This window comes from Sceloporus undulatus, chromosome 2 (genome assembly GCF_019175285.1).
Source record: "Sceloporus undulatus isolate JIND9_A2432 ecotype Alabama chromosome 2, SceUnd_v1.1, whole genome shotgun sequence".
NCBI lineage: Eukaryota > Metazoa > Chordata > Lepidosauria > Squamata > Phrynosomatidae > Sceloporus > Sceloporus undulatus.
In genome coordinates this window covers 50185740-50207722 of record NC_056523.1, presented here as the reverse complement: position 1 = coordinate 50207722, position 21983 = coordinate 50185740, and the positions used below count along the sequence as shown (strand labels likewise).

At 39.2% G+C, this 21983-nt stretch overlaps 1 protein-coding gene across 1 annotated transcript in view; it reads right to left on the bottom strand.

Annotated features, from left to right (window-relative positions):
• Positions 1-21983, bottom strand: part of GRIP2 (glutamate receptor interacting protein 2) — a 610766-nt gene that overhangs the window by 57752 nt on the left and 531031 nt on the right. Inside the window, 5 exon segments of the mRNA XM_042448529.1 lie at positions 8961-9147; positions 10669-10821; positions 12338-12463; positions 13575-13744; positions 15790-15937. Of these exon segments, the coding sequence (XP_042304463.1) occupies positions 8961-9147; positions 10669-10821; positions 12338-12463; positions 13575-13744; positions 15790-15937 (784 nt within the window).

Here is a 21983-nt window from a genome sequence, read left to right as displayed (position 1 = left end):
TCAGAGGCCACTCATTCGCCATATTCCAGATCATTCTACTATGTTGGTTGGTTCTTTTCTCTCCATTATTAACAATTGGCTTATTTACCTTTCCCAAGTTGGACAGTTCAAAGAAAATATACAAACACACACACATCACAGTTGACTGTGGGAGGGGAAAAATAATGGCACAGTTGTTAAAGAAAATTCAAATACTTGTCAAGGCAAGTTTTATAGTTGTTTCATCATCTGGTTTGGAACAATGGATAGAACTGATTGAGTTTACTCAAAAGAAGTCTCATATATTTGGGCACAATCAGCTTGGAAAAGGACTACAACACCCAGAATTCTCCAGCCAGCATGGTCAAAGAGCATAGTGGCTGGGTGATGCTGGGAGCTGTCGATCAGGTGTAGTTCATTTTCAGATAATTATGGTTAGGACTGCAACACTAAGCTGTATATGCACTTTCCTGGGCAAACATATACAACTAAAGAAGAAAGTTAGAATCATATAAGCCACTGTATTCCCCATTCCCATTTATGGATATAAGAGCTGGACAGTTAAAAAGGAAGATGAGAGGAAAATTAATTCATTTGAGATGCAGTGCTGGAGAAGAGTCCTGAGCCATGAACAGCCAAAAAGACAAACAAATGGGTTCCAGAACAGATTGAGCCTGATGTTTTCCTGGAAGCCAAGATGATTAAACTGAGGCTGTTGCACTTTGGCCATGTCATGAGAAGGCGTGAATAATTGGAAAAAACAATAATGCTAGGAAAGGTGGAAGGAAGCAGTTGTGTCACGAGGGTTTATGTCACCTCGTGCAGTAATGCATGGTGTGACCCTCCCACTGACTTCCTCCCATCCTTAGGATTGTTTTTTGTACTAATGTTACTCATAAATCATAATTCCTATATATCACTGAATGTATTGGTAATTGTTGTGACAGAAAGAAACAGCAAAGTTAAAACTATACCTTTAAGTGACAATATCATATGCACTGCTTAAATGTATTTACATACACACAGCTTCATATAGTTAAAGTGAAAAATTTGGTAAAATGTGATTTTTTTTAAAATAAAAATTTAAAAGAATAAAATTTTAATTAAAAACATATTTTAAAAAATTAAAATTTTAAAATTCAAATTTAAAAGGAACCTGGGGCGTCTCCTTTCTCCTCCCACTGAGCCTCACCCCACTCATACCATCTCGTCAGTGTTTTAAAGGAATGTGCTTGAATGCCACAGCCCAAAAGCAGATGTTTGGGGAGCAGTGGTGTCACCCCAGCTTAGGGTGTTACCTGATGCTGTCTGCACTCCTCACATACCCTAGACCTAGAAGGAAGTACAAAGAGAGGAAGGCTACATGCTTGATGGATGGACTGAATTTGCAGGGCCTAAGGAGAGCAGTGGAGGATATGGGGTTTTGGAGATGTCTCATCCACAGGGTCACCATGAGTCAAGGTTGACTTGAAGGTGGTTTACAACAACTACAATGCTGCAGTGAATAAAATTAGCATTTTCCCCCATGGAACACAGTCAAGGTGACTAGATGTCTTCCTTTTCCAGAACATGTCTTGATGAATCAAGACGGATATGATCAAGTGGTACAAAACTGCCCATTTCTTTTCTTTTGTTTTCTTTCTCTCTTTTTTATTATTATTAAAATACTCTTTACAATATATATGTATGTATATATATTGTTTTCTTTCACTTTTTAAACTAACGTTTTAATCAGTGGACAGTAAATCAGAATCAAAAGTGGGGGCCCTCTCCTTCTTTCAAGGGTGGAGAGCAGGGAACAGATGTCAAATAGCTCATTTAGTATTGGAGAACAGGAGGAAATTGGGCAGTCCCTATATTTTAGAGAGCTAGAGGCAATTTTGGGTTTTGGACTAGTAAAACTGGATAGTTTTGCTTAGTGACTAGAGGGGATGAAATCTCACAGAATATCTCAGCAACATTTTTTGTGTGTCTTCAGATAGCATAAAATAATTTCCCTCCAGTATAGGGTTCCTGCAGTAACTGCTTAGCTACATTCAGTGTAGCCATTCAGTCCCATAAGAAGTGCCAGAAAAAGCAAAGGCCTGTTGGCTTTAAGAAAACTTCCAAAATCTCTCCTTGTGTCAAATGGTTATTAGACTGTGGCCAATGTGGTCAAGTGAACTCCGGAGCCCTATTCAGGTGGGCAAGAGGGCTGACTGAAGAGGAGCTCTGACTTAATGTTGAATACATGGGGCACTTCCACACTGCACAAGTATACTGCAATTATTCCACATTAGATATCATGGTTGTATTCTATGGAATCCTGGGATTTGTAGTTTGGTGTGGCACTAGGGGAGCTCTTGGCTAAGAATTCCAAATGCCCCCCACAATTGCCAATCCCAGGATTCCATAGGATGCAGCCTATGTCACAACTGCATAATGTGGGAGGGCCCCTGCTGTCTTAGACTGTCCATAATTTTATTTGCCACAGTGAGCATTCCTCTTCTCTCTGGAAAGTTCAGAGCAAGGGAAGGAATCAGGGGATTGTCTGCACTGAACTGAACTTTGGAGATGCTCCAAGTGCTTCAGAAGGTCTATGTGAATGCCAGGATGACATCTTGTCCCTTTCCACAGCTCAAGAGAATGAGTGTGGCTCATCTGTGTGCCCCTGTGCTTTGGAGGAATTCCAAGCATCTCAGAATCACTGCATGAAACAGATGAGCCACAGCTCTCATCTTGAGACTGAAGCTGAAGAGGTGGAAGGGTCATCACACATCTTAATGCTGCAATCCAGAAGTTCTCAGAGCACCTCTGAAGTTCAGTGTGCTTCAAAGAAGACTATAGCTCTGACTGTACTGAAGAACCAAGGACAGTTGGCATTTGGGGACTCCTGGATGGTCTTGTAAGACACCTTCTGGTGTCCCCTTTAATATTGGAGAGGAGAGAATTAAGAGCTAGCGTTCTGATACAGAAACACATGTACAGTATCAGGAATGAGCAGGGTTGTTTACCCTGGGACATGAAAACACAGCTGACCTTCATTTGTGTGCTCTGGGTATTTGTGCTGGACAACACAAAGACTCAATCTCGATTCTGTTTCAGGACTGCTTTCTTTTTAGCTTTGCCATGAATAGTGTATCATATAATGGCCAGAGTTTAAACCAAAAAGCACTTGCTGCTTCATAGAAAGGGGAATAGTTGCTTCCCTAGCCTAAAATATTTGTTCTTTAAAAGCAAAACAAAACAAACAAGCAAAGAAACAAACAAACAAAAATGGGATAGAATCTCCCAGGGGCATTTGGAGAAATGCTTTATAAAATGTGGGTAACGAATCAAGTGCTTTCAGATACTATGAATTCAACACAGAGCAGGTTTGCTACTGATGGCAGTGGTAGAGATTTAATGTATGCCATAAACCCAGCATAGATTAAATCCCCACCATTGCCATCAGTAGCACAGGTGCTCTGTCTTGAATTCACAGTATCAGAAAACACTTGATTAGCTACTCATATTGTATAAAGCATTTCTGGTGTAGTGGTTTGAGCATAGGACTAGGACTCTGGAGATCATGGTTTTATTCCACACTTGGCCATGGAAACCTGTTGGATGATCTTGGGTGAGTCACACCCTCTCGACTCTAGAAAAACCTGTGATAGGCTCACCATGGCAAGTACAACACGTTTATGACATGCAGAAGTACAGGAAGAAACTGCAAATAAAAGCTTTGTGCATTATGCACTGGTGATCTCTGCATAACACTATGTCTGCTTTGCTTTGTTAGAAGGAAAAATAATAATAACAGAATATACAATATTCATAGTTTGAGTAGCTCAGAAGAATTTAAAATGGAACTACATTTGGGACACCCTGAAAGAAAACATATACTTTTCTCATTTAGCAAAAGACTGCTGATGAAGCAGGCTCTTGTCTTCCTCCTCCCTCTGTTGAAATGGTGCTGTTTATAAAGATTTTCCTCTCCTCACACTGACCATGCATGAATAGCGACTGCTGGAACATGCTCTCCACACATGTGAATAAAACTGGGTCAACAGATTTGTCTCCACAGGCACCAATGCACCTAGTGCTTGTGTGTGTAATGGTGCTGAACTGGAGACCACAATCAAGTTTGCCATGTGAAGCAAAGGTGAAGACAGAAAACTGGCCTTTGTAGATTTTGGCTTTTAGAGGCAGATGAGTGCAACAGCAAAACAAGTTTTTTAAGAGCATATGTCTGTGTGCCTTAATACAGAGCTTTCTCACCAATTTATTTGTCAGGGAATGTGGTGAGAGAAATAGATCCACAGAGACTGTCAGAGGGACAGGGAAGCACAGAGAATTTGGAAGGGTGTGTTACCGTTTTTCCCTGTTCATCTCCCAAAATCCCATGATGTCTGGGAGAATTTTGGGAGTTGTAATCCAGAAAAGAAATTCTAGTTAGGCTGTTTGGACTGCAAAATATGGACATACGAAATTAAATATCCCTGAGAGAGGTATTTAAACAATTTACCTAACTAATATATCTAAGCTCCAAAGGTGATTTAGGAAGAAAACAAATTGGATTAAATCTAATTTTAATTTTGTCTTTAATCTCATATTAGCCAGTGTCCATTGATACAAGTTCTCTACTCTACCTTATTTGAATTTGCACAGAGGGGAAATCATTAATAAAACTGTGCATTTGAAGTGTGTGGAGTCTTGTAAAGTTTTATCTATCTGCTTAGCTACCTATTTGCAATATTCACTCCTGGCTTTGTATAAAAATATTTTTAATATGGCAAACAGTGAAACAGAAAAGTAAAACAGTATAAGCAACCAAGATGATATGTATCTATAAAATTCAGGAAAATTGTCAGAAAAATATTTTAAACTACTGCTTAACAGTAGCAACAGTCATCTATGCTTCAGTTATACTGTGTCTCCACTACAGTAACACATAGTATGTGGAGCATGGTTGTTATTAACCACTCTTGAGTCTTGACACATGGTGACCCTGTGGATGAGACATCTCCATTACTCCCTAACCTCCACTGCTCTGCTTAGTTCCTGTAAATTCATACCTGTGACCTCCTTAATGGAGTCCATCCTTCTAGCATATGACCTTCCTCTTTTTTTACTTCCCTCTAACTTTCCTAGCATTATTTTTTTTCCAGTGAGTTGTGCCATCTCATAATGTGACCAAAGTACAGCAGCCTCAGCTTAGTCATCTTGGCTTCTAGGGGTATTTCTAGCTTGACCTATCCATAGAATCTTTAGCACTCTTCTCTAGCACCACGTCTCATAGAATCATAGAATTATAGAGTTGGAAGAGACCACAAGGGCCATCCAGTCCAACCCCCTGCCATGCAGGAACACAGAATCAAAGCACTCCCAACAGATGGCCATCCAGCCTCTGCTTAAAGACCTCCAAAAAGAAGAATCCACCACACTCCAAGGGAGCGTGTGCCACTGCTGAACAGCTCTTACTGTCAGGAGGTTATTCCTAATGTTGAGATGGAATCTCAAATGAATTGATTTTATTCCTGTCCACTTCCTTAACTGTCCAGCTGTCATATCCATACATGATAATGGGGAATACAATGGCTTGTATGATTCTAGCTATCATACTCAATTGTATATCTTCGCTCTTCAGGATTTTCTCTAGTTCTTTCATAGCTGCCCTCCACATTCTTAATCTTCTTGTGATTTCTTGACTGCAGTCCCCACTTTTTTTTTAACTTTTTTTTAAAAAAAAGACAAAAAAACAAAACATACAATACAATTCATATTCATATACAGTATACAATAAGATTACTTACTAAACATTAGACATTACATACACTCATACTTAACTAAGACAACAGGTTTAAAAGTTATGACTTCCAACCTACAGACAGTATTAAAATTCACTTGCTATTTGATGTTCTTTTGTTGCCTGTTTTATTGAATCATTTCCTGTATTGCTATGTATTTTATATGTATTATCCTACCAGAGAGGCATGCTAACGCCAACAGGCCTCCCTGGAAGAAGTTTATCCATTCATTAAGAAGCCAAGCCCTCCCTCCAGTCCATCTGCCTTGGCCCAGGCCTTGGAGGTAGAGAGGAACTGCTGGCCCTCATCCCCTTCCTCTCCACCACTCCCTTCTCCTTTTGTGTCATGTCTTTTTAGATTGTAAGCCTGAGGGCAGGGAACCGTCCAATTAAAAAGATTGTATGTACAGCGCTGTGTAAATTTACAGCGCTTCATAAATAAAGGTTAATAATAATAACAATAATGGGGCTCCTGATGAGGAGAACCCTGAACTGATCAAAATCTTCACAGTTTGGAACTTATTCTGTGTAAAATTTGCACATTTTTTGTACGGGAAATAGCATTTCCTATGAAGAAAAAATATTATAATTCTAAATGTTATGTTAAATAATACTGTAATTACTAGAATATAAAATATATTGTCATTTGCTGCACAGAAAATGCTGTTTTCTGCACAAAAATACCATGTGCAAATTTTGCACATAATACCTCCTGGAATACAAATATTCTTTGAAAACTGCACACAACACACCAGCCATATATTGTGTGCTTAATAATCCCATAGACAAGCAGGAGAACCCGGTGATTTATTGACCTGTCAGTAGGCTGTCAAATATGGTTAATCATAAGGTGCAGAGCCCCCACATAAACCTAATAGATTACACAATATGCATAAACTATATATATCAAGACAATATGCTGAATTAAGTGAGCAGAACATGGGGTGTAAATTGGAGAACTTAGTGTTATACTTAGTGTTAGCCCCCAATTTTTAAATTAAAAAAATAAATAAATCTTTTCCAGCCAAGCACAGCACAAAAATAGCTGGATCCAGGTTAAATTATTTCAATGAAGTCACCTTGAATTCAATGTGAAAACTTAATAATGATGAAATGATTCTCTGGTGTTTTCAGTGGAACCAAGGTGTAGCTAATGTACTCTGTTAGCAACCCATCACTCCTCATAATCAAGAGTGAAGAGAGAAAAATGAACATGCAAGCTTAAAATCCTATAGAGCAGGCACGGAATGGAGGAACATGTGACTCACTTTATTGAGGCATGCCCATGCAGCAACACATTGCTCTTGTGTAGGACTTGGCAAGCACACCTGAGAAATCAGGCAGATTCCAAGATCTTTGAGATTACAATGAAGTGGTCAAATGAATTCTACAAAGGAACGACCTAAAATATCACTTGCTTCACCTGCAAACTGCCTGTGGCACAATGACCAAAACTGAACAAAGCAATGATCATTCATTTCAATTTTCTTATTACTGCTGAAAAAAAGATTGACAGTGCTTTGTTACTATTGTGTGCTTTCAAGTCATTTCCGACTTACGGTGACTCTAAAGTGGCCCTATCAGGGGATTTTCTTGGCATGATTTGTTCAGAGGGGTTTGCCTTTCCTTCCCTCCAAGGATGATGGAAAGTGGCTTGCCCAAGTTCATGCAATGCGTTTCTGTGGCTGAGTGCAGATTTGAACCCTTGTCTCCAGAATTGTAACCCAATACTCAAACCACTACACCATGCCTGTTCCCAAAGATTATCCAAGAAAAATACAGACAACAAATTAAAGCATAGAAAATGGTCCTCATAATTATTACTTTTTTAAAGAGACACCAGATTACATCATAATAACCCATTTACATTTCATAGAATCATAGAGTTGGAAGAGACCGCAAGGGCCATCCAGTCCAACCCCCTGCCATGCAGGAAATCCAAATCAAAGCATCCCCAACAGATGGCCATCCAGCCTCTGTTTGAAGACCTCCAAGGAGGGAGACTCCATGACTCTCCGAGGAAGGAGTGTGTTCCACTGTCGAACAGCCCTTACTGTCAGGAAGTTCTTCCTAATGTTGAGGTGGAATCACTTTTCCTTCAGCTTGCATCCATTGTTCCGGGTCCTGTTCTCTGGAGCAGCAGAAAACAAGCTTGCTCCCTCCTCAATATGACTTCCTTTCAAATATTTAAACAGGGCTATCATATCACCTCTTAACCGTCTCTTCTCCAGACTAAACATCCCCAGCTTCCAAGTCGTTCCTCATAGGGCATGGTTTCCAGACCTTTCACCATTTTAGTCGCCCTCCTTTGGACACGCTCCAGTTTCTCAACATCCTTTTTAAATTGTGGTGCCCAGAACTGGACACAGTATTCCAGGTGGGGCCTGACCAAAGCAGAATACAGTGGCACTATTACTTCTCTTGATTTAGACACTATACTTTTATTATTATGTTTACACAACAGCACAATAGGTTTCTCTTTCCAATATACATTCTAAATTCCAACCAACCCTTTTCACTGTCTGTCAAGTGTATCCATTTGGTAATGAACCTGCATTAATCTAACACTTGAAAGCAAAATTCTTCTCGTGCTAGATATAGGTAATGTTTTTTCAAACTGCATCCAACATTACTGTAGATATTCTCATTTATTTAAACATGCATGTGTGTACATACACACAAAAGCGCAGACACAGAAAGCACTCTTTCCCCAAAGATAAAGGCTTCCTGCTGTGTTTAAGAAAACTGATCCTGTATCAGAGTAGTTACATCTTAAGCCGTAAAGCAGAGCTTCCTTCGGTTAACTGAGGTGCAGGTCCACCAAGAACATTACAGCATAATGTTAATTGACCATGATAATTTCATGGGAGACTGCTTTTGGTTGTTAGAGTCTGAAATGCAACACAAAGATGACAAAAACCCGGATAGAATTCCTGCACCCCCACCCCATTATGACATTCAGCATAACAAAGCAAAGTAGCAAGCTATGTTAAAACAGAACATAAATAGGTAGTCCCTTTGATAAATATTCTGTGTCAGGCATGCGTTTCCTATTAATACTCCCTTGATGGATGCACAAGTACAAAGTCTGGAACAATTAGAATTCAGAAGAAGGTAATAAAGAAGTGACCTCTCTGTGGGGGGAGACACCTCTATTAACAAAAGAGAACACTATCAACATCCGTTGAAACCCAAGAGCAAGGTCTCTAACCTTTCTGCTGGGCTGTCAGGCTCAATAAATCGGATAAGAGGTGGAGAAGAGAGTGTTTCAGTAGCAAAGATACCCCCCTGCAGCTGTAGTCCAAAGCCATTCAAGGGATCTCCTCTTAGAATCACTTCTGTTGTTTCCGTGTGAACAATCTGTCCTCCAGGACCTATGGTACTAGAAGTCAATGACACTGGAACAAGAGAGATAGTTACGTTAAAACAATACTTATCCATCCAGAACTCATGAAACAGTATTTGCAATGGTGCATCCTTTTCATTACATGATACATGTATGCAAGTCAGTGGATAACTCGTTGCTGTGGTTATAGTGTCCTCTAAAAACAACTTCTTTTAGAAAGATCACAAAGAACAGAAAGGAACAGGATGCAATGAAGAAAAACAAACCCAAAATAAAATGGTCTTCATCACTAGGCAGGTGTTCCCATTCCAGTGCTTTTTCACAATTTGCTGGAAGTGGAATTAAGACTTAAAATGGGTATACTGTGTAGGGATTTGTTGTTGTTGTTATTGTTGTCAATTGACATAAAGCAGGCCTCAACCTATGGTAATCCTGTGAATCTTGTGAATGAGAGACCTGCATGGCACCCTGCTATTAACAGCTCTGCTCAGGTCTTGCAAACGCAGGGCTATAGTTTCCCTGAAGGAATCCATTTATCTGCTATGCAGTCTTCTTTTTTCCCTAACTACCTTCCATTTTACCAAGCATTATCTTTTTTCCTAACATGTCATGTTGTCTTATGCAATGTCCAAAGTATGATAACTTGAGTTTACTCATTTTGGCTTCTGGTTTAGGTTTCATTTCTCCCAGTCCCACTTTTCTGGCATTTTGTGGGGATATTACCCAGCATTTAAAAGTCCAGCATTTAGAAGAGTGCTATATTAACTAGCAACACAATTCCCCTTGGCCAGGATCAATCAAAAGTAAGTTCTATTCAGGAAACATCTTTTAGTTACTCATTTCCTCTCAATTTTTTCTTGGTTAAAATAGTGAAATAGTGCTATTTTAAAAATATGAAACAATGAAAGAAAATCTGTACCTAAAGACTTTCTGCTCCATTTACAGGAAGCTAACTGACAAACATTGGCCAATTACAAAAAGAGTGAAATTATTCAGTAATCCCTCAGTTTTGGTCAGTTGGAGCCAGTAAAATAGCTTGAACCAGCAAAAAGGAAGTGTTTAATTTGAAACCGCAGGAACCCTTGAAATGCTATAAAAGCAGGTTTCCAGACCATTGTAAGAGTGGAGTTGTTAGTTCAATTTACCAATCTTTATTATTTCACTGTCCCCCATTTTGGCCACAAATCAGGTCCTGGGGGAAAAACATGAGGGGGATGTAAAAAAGGAAACCCACTGGAAGTCAGATTTTTGGAAACGATGACCTCCACCTTGTTTTAAAGCTTGAGGGGGAAAGAAGAGATGACAAGGAGGAGTTCCTGGTTTCTAGATGGGTTTTTTGGGGGAGCAGGGGGCAGAATGAAAGGCCACGGGATGTGCTAGAGATCCCAGTTGCACATGTTACAAATCAGAGAAGGACTGATAGCTTGCTCACTCTCTTTTTTGTGACCAACTGAAACATGAACAAAGAGACAGGAAATCTGAAAGCAATTAGAGAGAGAGCACAAGTAATCCTGGGAAATTGCTAACAGGACACATCTATCCACCTTCCCCCAGAAGTGCTTGCAATTCTTACATGAGCTTTTGTGCTCTTTCTTCCTTTGTCTTCGCCTCATCATGGTGGCCCGTGGGCTCATGGCATGATTGCTCCGAGGTAGAGTATTGGAATTCTGGCAGGCAAACCCTGATGTATTCAGTGTGGGAGATGCAAAGTTGGCAGCTACAAGAGCTGGACAAAATACAGGAACCAGGTTTAGTGCTGAGAATGAACCTGCCTTGTCAGCACTGTTAGGATGAACTTTGAAACCATGCATATACTGTATATTCTTATCATTAACAACATACAACCATTTATATACCACATCCCTGTATATCAGAATAAATCACCAATTGATAATTGTTTTCCCAGCCCCAAAGAACCTGAAAACGCATCATATCTAAAAACCTCCCCATATTGCCTATGCTGTATACTTGCATATTATTATTATTATTATTATTATTATTATTATTATTAACCTTTATTTATAAAGCGCTGTAAATTTATTGATTTACATAATTACAAGAACCCGCCAAATTCCTGCCAAAAGGAGTTTTCCCAAAGCTTTCATAGTAGAGAGTTCCCTAAGCTCTCCTGACTCACATTATTCAATGAAGGAATTTAGTTAAAGATTGTGCTCCTACACCGCATACCACTGTCAACCAATTCACTCTGTGTGCAATGGAAGTGACATAGACCTAATTAGGGATGCCATAATCTTGTTCCCCATATCCAGGCATCTAACTGGCATCTAATGCAAATTTGGATGAAAATTATTAATATATATTCCGATTATGCAAATTCAACACAGAATTACTGCAGTTTTTCTACCATTATGTTTCACCCTCAGTACTATTACCAAACTAAGTGCTCTTTTTTTCTTTTATCCCCTAGCTCAGTGATGGTGAACCTTTTACAGACCGAGTGCCCAAACTGCAACCCAGACCCCACTTATTTATTGCAAAGTGCCACATCCCTCTGGCTTTCTAGTAACAAACTCTGTGCTAGGGCTACAGCATGTGTGCCCACAGAGAGGGCTCTGAGTGCCACCTCTGGCACGCATGCCATAGATTTGCCATCACTGCCCTAGCTGGTGTGAAGAAAAGGAGGTTTCCAACCAATCCCAGAGTGTAAAGGGACTTCTTTTACTCTCCCAAGGCTGTTTGAAAGCAAAGTTCCACCTTACTGCCTAGTTGTATGCTCAAGCCCCCAACGCAATCACCACACAACACTTTATTGCCACTGTCACTTTTTAATCTATCCATAGGTCTGTGAGGAAGGAGAAATCTGGAATTTACTGCTTCAGCTGGTCCAGGCAGCCAGGACATTTTTTTAGTCCCTTTAATATATGATTTTCCAGGTTTTCAGAGACAAATGGCAACCTAGACCTAATCCAATGGCTAAAATTAAAATCTATATTCAATGGACAAGCAGAAAAGAGGCAGATATCCAAGGAATACTGAGCATAGGTTACAAGGGCAGGGAAGTAGCAGAAAGGTGAAGCACTGGGATGCTTGAGGGAAGGCTAAGTTAGATGTTAGTGCTTCTTCAGGAGAAGGTGTCATGAACAGCTTGACATGTGCCTGGCCCAATAGAACAGCCACACTAAAGTAGCTTCTGTCACTCAAGCAATGACCTCCCAGTGTTCCTTGCCAAGAATGCAAACGATGGCTGCGCAGATCAACAATAGAAAAAAAATTTGCCTTACATTTGCAATAATCCTGGCTGGATGCCTGGTTCCAGGTAGGTGTCTTGCAGTGTCCTGGATGGTGGGTGTGGCAGTAGCTGACACAGGGATCCCAGCAATGGTGGTGATCACTCTTTTGCACTTTGACTTTAGTCATCATAATACAGAAAGGAGAAGATAAATATAATGTCAAATATTTTATTTATTTACCCACCTTTCTCCCTGCAAGGTCCACATCTCTCTCTCTCAGTCTCCCTCTGTGTAACTATATTTATATATGAGAGGCAAAGTAAGCCTGCTATTATTTACAAAAAAGGTTATAAGATCACACCTGAGTTACACAGGCAGCCCCAGGGCCTTTACTTGTTTGCTAGAATAAAAGGATATGTCACCTCCTCAAACCTTGCTTTTTAGCCATGCAGTCCTGTCAACCTGGGTTCTAGAAAGAATAGCTGTTATATCAGCATATAGATCAGGCAGGGATTCCACTTTAGAGTTCAAGACCTTTTTCTGTGTGTGAGTGCACTCAACCATTCACATTCACTGGGGTTAGGGGCACAGGACCTCTGTGAATGTGGAAAAACTGCAAATAACAAAACCACTATATTTTTACCTGAGAGAATACCTATCTAGGAATCTCTAGGTCCTCCAGTGCAACTCTGTGGTCAACATCTGCCAGACACTGACAACAGAATTATGCTGGAGGAGCTACAAATGCCTAGTGCAATGTTCTTTCTAGTAATCTCTAGGTCCTTCAGTGCAAATGTTGGTTAAAGTTGACCATATTGTTGCACTGGAGGACCCTAGATGTTCTTAGAGAGAACATATTAATCAAATGCATGAATAATCAAAGCTGCAAAGGTCAAAGCTGCAAATGTGGAGTGACGAGTGTATATGCAACCCAACTCCTTGTTCTGAAAGTTTTACATGGAACCAAACTCCAGTGGATACCAAGGGCTAACGGTTTTTCTTCATTTTTAGAGGATGCCGGCCTTGCAGCAGTCACCATATTATAAGAGACATAACCTCATATGTGAGAAAGAAGGGAAATGTCTCTTCTAAAACATTATCTGCCACCCACAGTTTTCATTAAGTACATGAACTAAAAACTATATTTGTTATTTGTTTTGTTGTTGTGTGTCTTCCAGTCATGGCAACCCTAAGGTGAGCCTATAACAGGTGATCCTATCATGAACATGCCTGTGTCAGACCAGCTCCTTGAGGAAGCAGATGTTGGAAACCATTCTGGCACACACACCTGTGTCTGGAGGCTTGAGGGGAAGTCTACTCTGGTGAGCAGGTAGTATCTCCAGCTTGACATTTTCTGATGTTGCAGCTAAGAGCTGGGTGGCCTCTAACAAGGAACAGTGCTCTGTGCTAGTGCCATCAATAGAAAGGATGTGATCTCCAATGTGTAAGGCCCCACATCTGCAAGAAAAACACACACCAAAGTCAGCAGAGAAGGCACTTGTCTGTGACTCTTACTACAAGAGTCCAAAATCCAACAGATTCATCCTGTACCCACACTTAACTGGTGGCACTGTATCAAGATTTATCCTGTACCCACACCTAACAGCTGGTGGCATTGTATCAATCTATTTCTGCCAGGGTTTATTTATTTGTTTGTTTGTTACTATTGGTTGAATTCAACAGATGAGAAAAATTTAAAAGCCAGACATTCAATCCTGATTTGGTTGAAAATACAGAAATCACAGTGAAGGCAAGTGTGTGCATATGAATTTATTACATATTTTGCTAAGGAATGCTGCTAGATTGTAAATTGTATTTTGTTCTGACAAACTTTCTTAAGTTATATTACTTTCAATAAAAGTATTCTTTGAAGTTTTTTTTGGGTGTGTGTGTGTGAAAACACTCATTGACCCTTCTCAACTCGCAAAATGCCAGATAAAATCTAAGAGATATCTTTCTTATAAGTATCCAAGTCAATAAATAACCCTAATATCATTCTCACTAGCTTTTACTCTTTGCCATCTCTGGCACTTGCATGGGGGAGAGAGAGGAGGGTTGGTATGATCCAGCAGGAAAAATGGACAAATATAACCTTTAAAAGAAAGATGAAAAAAAGCAAAAATGCAGTGCAATGATGCACATTGGTACTAAAAATGGTACTAAAACGAGGAGGACCCTTCTGCTAAAGTAGCATATACCCATGCAACCACATTCATTCAGAACTCAAATAGTGAAAAGGTATGATATTTAGATTGAGGAAGGAGTGATCCTCACCACAATCTGCCCTGAAAGAAAAGCAACAACAAAAAAGAAGAAAACTGGAAAATAAGTGAGAAAAGGAAAAATTTGAATGCTATAATAATAATAATAATAATAATAAAAATAAAGTATTATTATTTATTTTATTAAAAATAATTAAAAAAAGAAAATGTGAATGCTATAATAATAAAGGAGGGTGGTGGCTTCTATATAGTCAGGACCATTGGGTTTGAGCCTGAGATATAAAGGGACAATCCAAGGTGCTCAATCAGTGCTGAACCCAATCACCAAAACAGTTCCAGCACCTTGGACAGCTACATTAAAATTCAGATTGCCCCATTGATATGGAGGACATCTGCAACCAGTGCCACTATGCTCTTAAGAAAAGAGCTCTGGAAACTGTACAAGAAATGAACTGTGCATTCACCTGCATACAAAAGAAAAATACAATCTGTTTAAGAAGAAATCTGACAAGAAGGCATACTTGTGTCACCTTTTGCCAGCAAGTCATCACTCTGTCAATGAGCTGGAACTCTAAACTTATGTTCATATTGCAAATTCAACAGGATCTAATTAATCTCTGACAAACAAAATTTAGTTATTCTTGACCATAAGGCATGCCAAATTCCTTTCTAACAGCATGGTCAGAAGCTTGCTGCAAGGTCCGGTATTTGTCTTATATTAGTTTTCAAAGTGCTTCAAATAACACTTTCCATGCTTGAAAGAACACTGTCCTACATCAATTTGTCTGCAAAGGAATCTTGGGAGCACTTCTCATGAAAACCTGCAGTGTAGAGATATATACTTGGGATACATTCATTTTACACTCACTTGGTCTGTTGGGTCTTGTTATTGCTCTGATTGAACTGAAGCTGCTTTTCAACACAAACATGTGTTTGTAGATTGCAAGGAAACATTGGTATGGAAGTGGCAAGCTCTTTTTCAGGGAAATCTTCCATGATTCATTTTCTTATCAAGGAATCCTAATAAATTTTCAGGGGGAAAATTTTGAAAACTACCGCTTGAGCATTTTGGCTATAGAGACTATGGTGGCTATCCCTTGCTTAGGATTTATCACCAGTGTGGAGTACAGCTTACATTGGTGTATTGCCAACTTCTACATACCCCTCTGAAACAACCCTATGGTTTTAGTAAAGGGAAAGTGGGGATGAGATAAATTTCAGTAATGTGAAAAAGGAAAGAACATAAACCTTGAAGTTCATCAACACCATGTAGCTTCATACCTGTCTACTACGCTGGCTGGCTTGATCTTGTCAATGACTATGACCTGCTTATTCCGATGTGTGTTCGTTGCTAGTGTGATTCCTAGTGCAGAGCCAGGTGTCTTTGCAATTTCCACTAGCAAAGGGCCTGAAGCATTGGCAACTGTATCTATAAAAGAAAAAGGCATTTAAAGTTGCTTCTACCCAAATCTTCTCAACCAGGATACCAACTGGGATGGAAAAGGGCAAGGAGTGATTGTCTACAGGATGCTTGACTTGTACCATAGGTAGTATTCTTTTTAGTGCGTCTCTGAGTCCAGGTCATATACATTTTTTCCTTTCTTCTTTTACTTTCTTTAGGCAGATGTACTCCCCAAAGTGGGGAAATATACCTGTTTCCCCATAGTGCATGACTTTCCACACTTGCATATCTTTTATTTTGTATGATTGTTTTGTGACTGGTCATTAGAAAGTAAATGCAGGCTTAAATTGCAAGTCTCACTGCTGAGAAATATGTTTCTGAGGAAATCCTGTTGCAGGAAAAAAACAGGTTAATAATGAGGAATGCATACTTCACAGACATCTACCCCCTCCTTGATGAGGTGTGTGTTCTTTAAGGGGCCCTGGAGCTGAATCTGCCTTTCTCTCTCTATGGTTTCTTGGCAGGTCTACTCAGGCCAGGAGAACTGGATGAATATGCGGCTCTGGGTAGTTGCTGGAATTGTTCCTCAGAAGGGCCCAATTAACTGCTTGCTGATTTAGGATGCTCATCCATCCACCTATGTTGGATACAGCTGCAGATTGGACTGCAAGTTCATTAAAGTTGACAGGTAACTCCCTAACATCATGTTTTCCAGGTTAGTATCTGGCTCTGTTCTTGTGGTCATATATCTGACATTCACCTTCATCCCAGTTTTAACATCATACAGTGCACTGCAGAGACAAAGAGCAATAAAACGTATGAAGATATATAACCACCAAGACATGCTCTGTTTGGAGATCGACTTCTCCTTTATATATGCCCTGGTGCTTAGCATTGCATATACCCAATGGAGTATGTCTGGCAAATGTGCTCATATAATGAACTGTGAAGAGGTCATTCAGTTTTGAATCCTTGGCCCTCATTGCTTCACCCATAACAAAAGGAAGGAAGGAAAGCTATTTAATTATTCCTAGATGGAAGGTAAAATAAATAAATACCTCATCTCATTTTATATATTAATATTCAAACATTATTCTATTCACACCATCAGTGACAATCTACACATATCCCATTTGCTTAGTTTCAAGCATCTAATTTGTTATTTTAAAAATATAGCTAAAACTAAACAGCTCAGAAATGGCGCCAGACCAAAACCATGCAATGACTTTTAATTTGAGCTATCCACCTGTTCAGATTTAGGAAAATGATCTCATATTGGTCTGCAAATGAGGTGCAAAGCTTGATGAATATTTGTGTTCTTTTGATCTAGTAAGCACAACTCTGCTTCTAGGCAATTTACCCTAGTTAACACAACAACAGATAGGAATAACAGTATTTTCAGAATTCATTTAAGGAAGTGTAACTAGCTAAGGTGTAAACTCACCTTCAACTAAGGGATTGTAAATGTAATTGAACCAGTAATTACATTCAGAATCAAGGGTACTTTTCTATATCAGTCATGATAATTACAAAATTACAACAAAGTTATATATATAGTATATTTTATGTTCCTAAAATAACAGAGTAGAAATCAATCTGGAAAGGGTTCTAATATTGCGTGTATCAATTTTTCTGATAATTTCTAAAAAAAAAAATCTGAAAAAAGAGAGGAAAAGGACTCATGAATTGAACATTTCTAGAAATTTTCCATCTTTAGTACATTTTACATCTCTCTGAAGCATATATGTAGGACTGTCACCTGTTTCTAACTTTTTTTCTGAAAAAAATATTTTATATAGCTATGGGAACCTCACTGCTAAGTAATTTATTGCTTTTATGTTTTAAAACGTTTGTTATTTTCACATGCACAATGGGTAGCTGTTCTCCTCCAAACTTAAAAAAGGTTACTTTTTTGGACTGCAACTCCTTAAATCCCTCAGCCACTGGCTATGCTGACTGAGAGATTCTGGGAGTTGTAGTCCAAAAGCACACCCTCCAGCTCCGGTTTGAGAGTAGTTGTAAGCTCTGGAGTATGATTAGAGCCGTGGTCAAGCCCAGTCCTACAATGTCCAGAAAGAAGGGAATGCTACCGTCTCTGTTTTCAAATTTATTTCTGATCAGAAAAAAACTTAATGACTTGGACACATCTCCCTCATCCCAAACACAAATCAGCATAACTCATGGCCAACACTACACCTGAGGTGGAAATACATCCAAGTAGTGCATGTTTTAAAATTAAAATACAGATGACTTGGCTCCTGTCAGTTTCAAATATCTTCCATTAATCCTTAATGATATGAAGATTGGAGATATAAAGGACTATACTCTGGGTAGCAAATACTTTTCTTATCAAGAAACATAAAACCTCCTCCCAGTAAGTCAGGAACAGGGGGACTTATGGAGTAGCTGGGAGAGAAAAAAAATCTTATCACCATAGAGCTTGCAATTAGGACCTTCAGTCTGCTCTAGATGTGCAGAGTGTCATAGCAACATATTTCATTGCTTCAAAGAAAAAGCTGATGGAATCAGTTCAAGGAAATCCTGCATCCCTTGTTTTGTCATGAGCAAGGCTTTTCACTTTTCCTTCCTGATACTGATCTATGATCCAACCCCCTCTATTGACTATAGACCATCTCTGTTTCCTCCTGGTACTTGGCCTTGGTACTTTATGATCCATTTTATGATAATGTTTGTGTGTGTGTGTTTTCTTAACACAATCCCAGAGTTATGCTAACTCTGTCATTTTAAACTCCATGTTTTTTTAAAAAAACAAAACAAAAAAACAACAACTCACAACCCAGTTATTTTGAAATAGCAAAGGGGAAGGGGAGAGGCAGAGACAGTGACACCACATGATCAGACAATCCTGGAACTGCAACAGGATGATTTACTGCACTTGATAACTAGTGCAATTAGGATTGATGGGTGTTCCTCAACAATGGCAAGGTGAAAGACAAGACGAGACAGAGTTGTGTGATAAGTATTGCCAAAGGCAATTATTACTGAACTTTTATGGCAATTTAAAAGCCATGTGTGATAAAGTCTTAAGGGTTTCAGCACAGAGAGGAAAAAAGGCACATTTAGGTTTTCTTGCTGCAGGTAACTCATACAGGTAGCACATACACACAGCTCTGAGCATACTTACCCTCATTAGAAATAATTTTGTTGTGCTGCTCTCTAATGCACTTTACAATGATAGTTTTGCAAAGCACACACATTGCATAAATTGCTTTTGAATTGTTATTTCTAAAATATTCATTCAGTACTTATTATCCCCCAAAATCACAATTCAGTAACTACTATCGTATTATTCTAGACAATTTACAGGATCGGACTTTTACTTAGGCGTTTGGCTACATCTTTCCACAAGAAGCTGCTGAGCTTATGTTTTCTTGAACAATGTGTATACAGTTGGTACTCCACTGTTTTTGGGGAACTGAAACTGCAGAAAAATAGAAACGAGGGACTATTTTGTTTTGCACAATCCGCATTTTCTGGACTAATATGCAGATATGAACACAGTAATTTGGACTGTGTACTTCTGACTTTTACAGTGCAATTCTTGGCTCAAAATTACTTTAAAAAATGCTGCATATAATTAATAATTAATAATTTGTTTTATTTATATACCGCTATTCCAAAGATCATAGCGGTGAACAGCAAGTAAGCTAATTAACAAGTAAGCCAATTTGCCCCCAACAGTATGGGTACTCATTTTAGCGACCTCGGAAGGATGCAAGCCTGAGTCGAGCTTGGGACCTTTTGCTGGTCTTGAACTCGCAACCTTGTTGTTTTGAGTGAGCATATGAAAACATACTTAAATTTTAAGCATTTTTTTAGTCCTCAGGCATACAAAAATAAGACAGAATGGACTAATAGCTGAATACATGCAAACTTGTCAGAAGCCAGTAATAAACTGACTTGTCCATTGCAATAGGACAGATCAGGGTCCAGACACCATGTGTTGGGTTAAAAGATGGCTACAACTTTTAATGCTTATACAGGGACCATAAATCAATCTTAAATGTCATCATAAAGTCATCATGAATGCCATCATAATTCAATCATAAATGCCATCATAAATCAATCATAAGATATACACAACTAAATCATAATTGGGTCATAAATCAATCATAATGCCATTGTAAGTCAATCATACAGCATACACTAAATCCATTATAAAATAGGTGATAAATCAATCAAATTACAAGCATAATTAATCATTACAGGCATAAATCAAACTTAAGCATGTATATAAATCAGTCATAAAATAGTTCTAAATAAATCATTGTCCTATCATAAATCAATCATCTGCCCTCATAAATCAATCACTGTCATGGTAATTTGCTGAATATGGCTAAACTAACTGTAAACTCAGTTGTCAGGAAGACAGAGCCCACCAAGAATGCAAGTCAAAGGCTTCCTCCATTCGAGCTCCTTCTGAGATTGCCTGTTGACATTCATCTCGTGCTCAATGACCCCTTCAAGTACCCCAAGTTGTGACAAAGCTGCACATGTTTCTAGCTTATGCTGCACCCAAGAAAGTAGATAAGGAATGAACACAGGCACAGGCAGCACCTGCCAAGCAGCGCCAGAATTATCAAGACAAGACACCACAGCTAAGTGTCAACCAAGATACAAATACAGTGGTACCCTGGGTTACGAAATTAATTCGTTCCGCCGCCGCTTTCGTAACCCGGAATACTTCGTAAGCCGAAAAAGCCATAGGCGCTAATGGGGAAAAGCCGCGATTTCGTGTGAAATAGCGCGGAAAAGCACCAAAATTTTTTTCGTAACCCGAAAAAACCTTCGTAACCCGGAACAGTTTTTTTAAATGGATTTTTTTCGTAACCCGGAAATTTCGTAAGGCGGCGCATTCGTATCCCGGGGTACCACTGTATACCATATGTGGCAAGAGTACATGTACAACATATCCAATACCCCCAGGGAGGGCAAAAAAACCATGCCCCGATAACACTGAAAAATTCCCTCCCAGCCCCAAAGGTGACTAGCTGAAGTCTGAGGATATCGTAACAACAAAATTAAGGTGGGTGGGATGGGTCACATTCATGGCCTGAATCCAACTGGTCTGAGCCATGGGTGCCAGCCTATATTTAAGGTCTGGAAGTCCCCCTCCAAATTGCATGAGACTTCTCTATGATTTGGGTTGGGATTTTGCCCAGATCTCCCTTTAAACCTTGTGAGGGCCACAGGTCTCTCAAGACATGTCTCCATGTCATCTGAGTAATTGCTTGGAGAGGCAAGCAGCAACACAGCAGTGCTGGCCCCAATCTCAGCCTGGTGCAATCTGGACCTCTCTGTGAGGTGTCCGGGTAACTCTTCCTGCAGGAAAGTCACATTTGTTCAACATTCAACAGTTTTAGGGTTTTAGGGTGATGAGAAAATGTAGACTTCTTACCTTGCCACCAGCACAACACATGTTGTGAATGCTGTATGACATCTGGTCACATGAGTGACATGGATCCCTGCTCCCCATAATTTGCAATGCTGCCCCATTATCTTTGCCAATGGTTCACCATTTTTGTGCTAGTCTTTTGAACAAATCCTATAGTTTTTCACTCAAGGGCCACAGTATGGTACATATATTTGTGATGTAATGATTTTTTTTTAAAAAAAGGATCTCCCACCACATAGGCAAGACTATAAACCCCTCAGCCCCAACCCACCCTACAATTTCACTGCAGAAAGATATTACCTTCCAACACTTAACTCTGTAAACAAATATAGACCTTTTTTTGGGGGGGGGGGGGGTTGGAAAGGATCCAAATTCAAAATGTTACAAGATATTTGTCTTAAGGTGCCAAACAAACAAGAGGCATGCAAATTCAATGAAGGCTTATAATGTTTAGCTCGCAGTGAGAACCTAAATGAAGGAAATGCAAAATATTAACTTTTGGAGGAAAAGAACAGAAAAAGATGCATCTACCAAAAGGCATCAGATGCTTCACTCTGATGGAAGATCCAGACTATCTGGCAATTATTATTATTATTATTATTATTATTATTATTATTATTATTATTATTATTATTATTATTATTATTATTATTATTA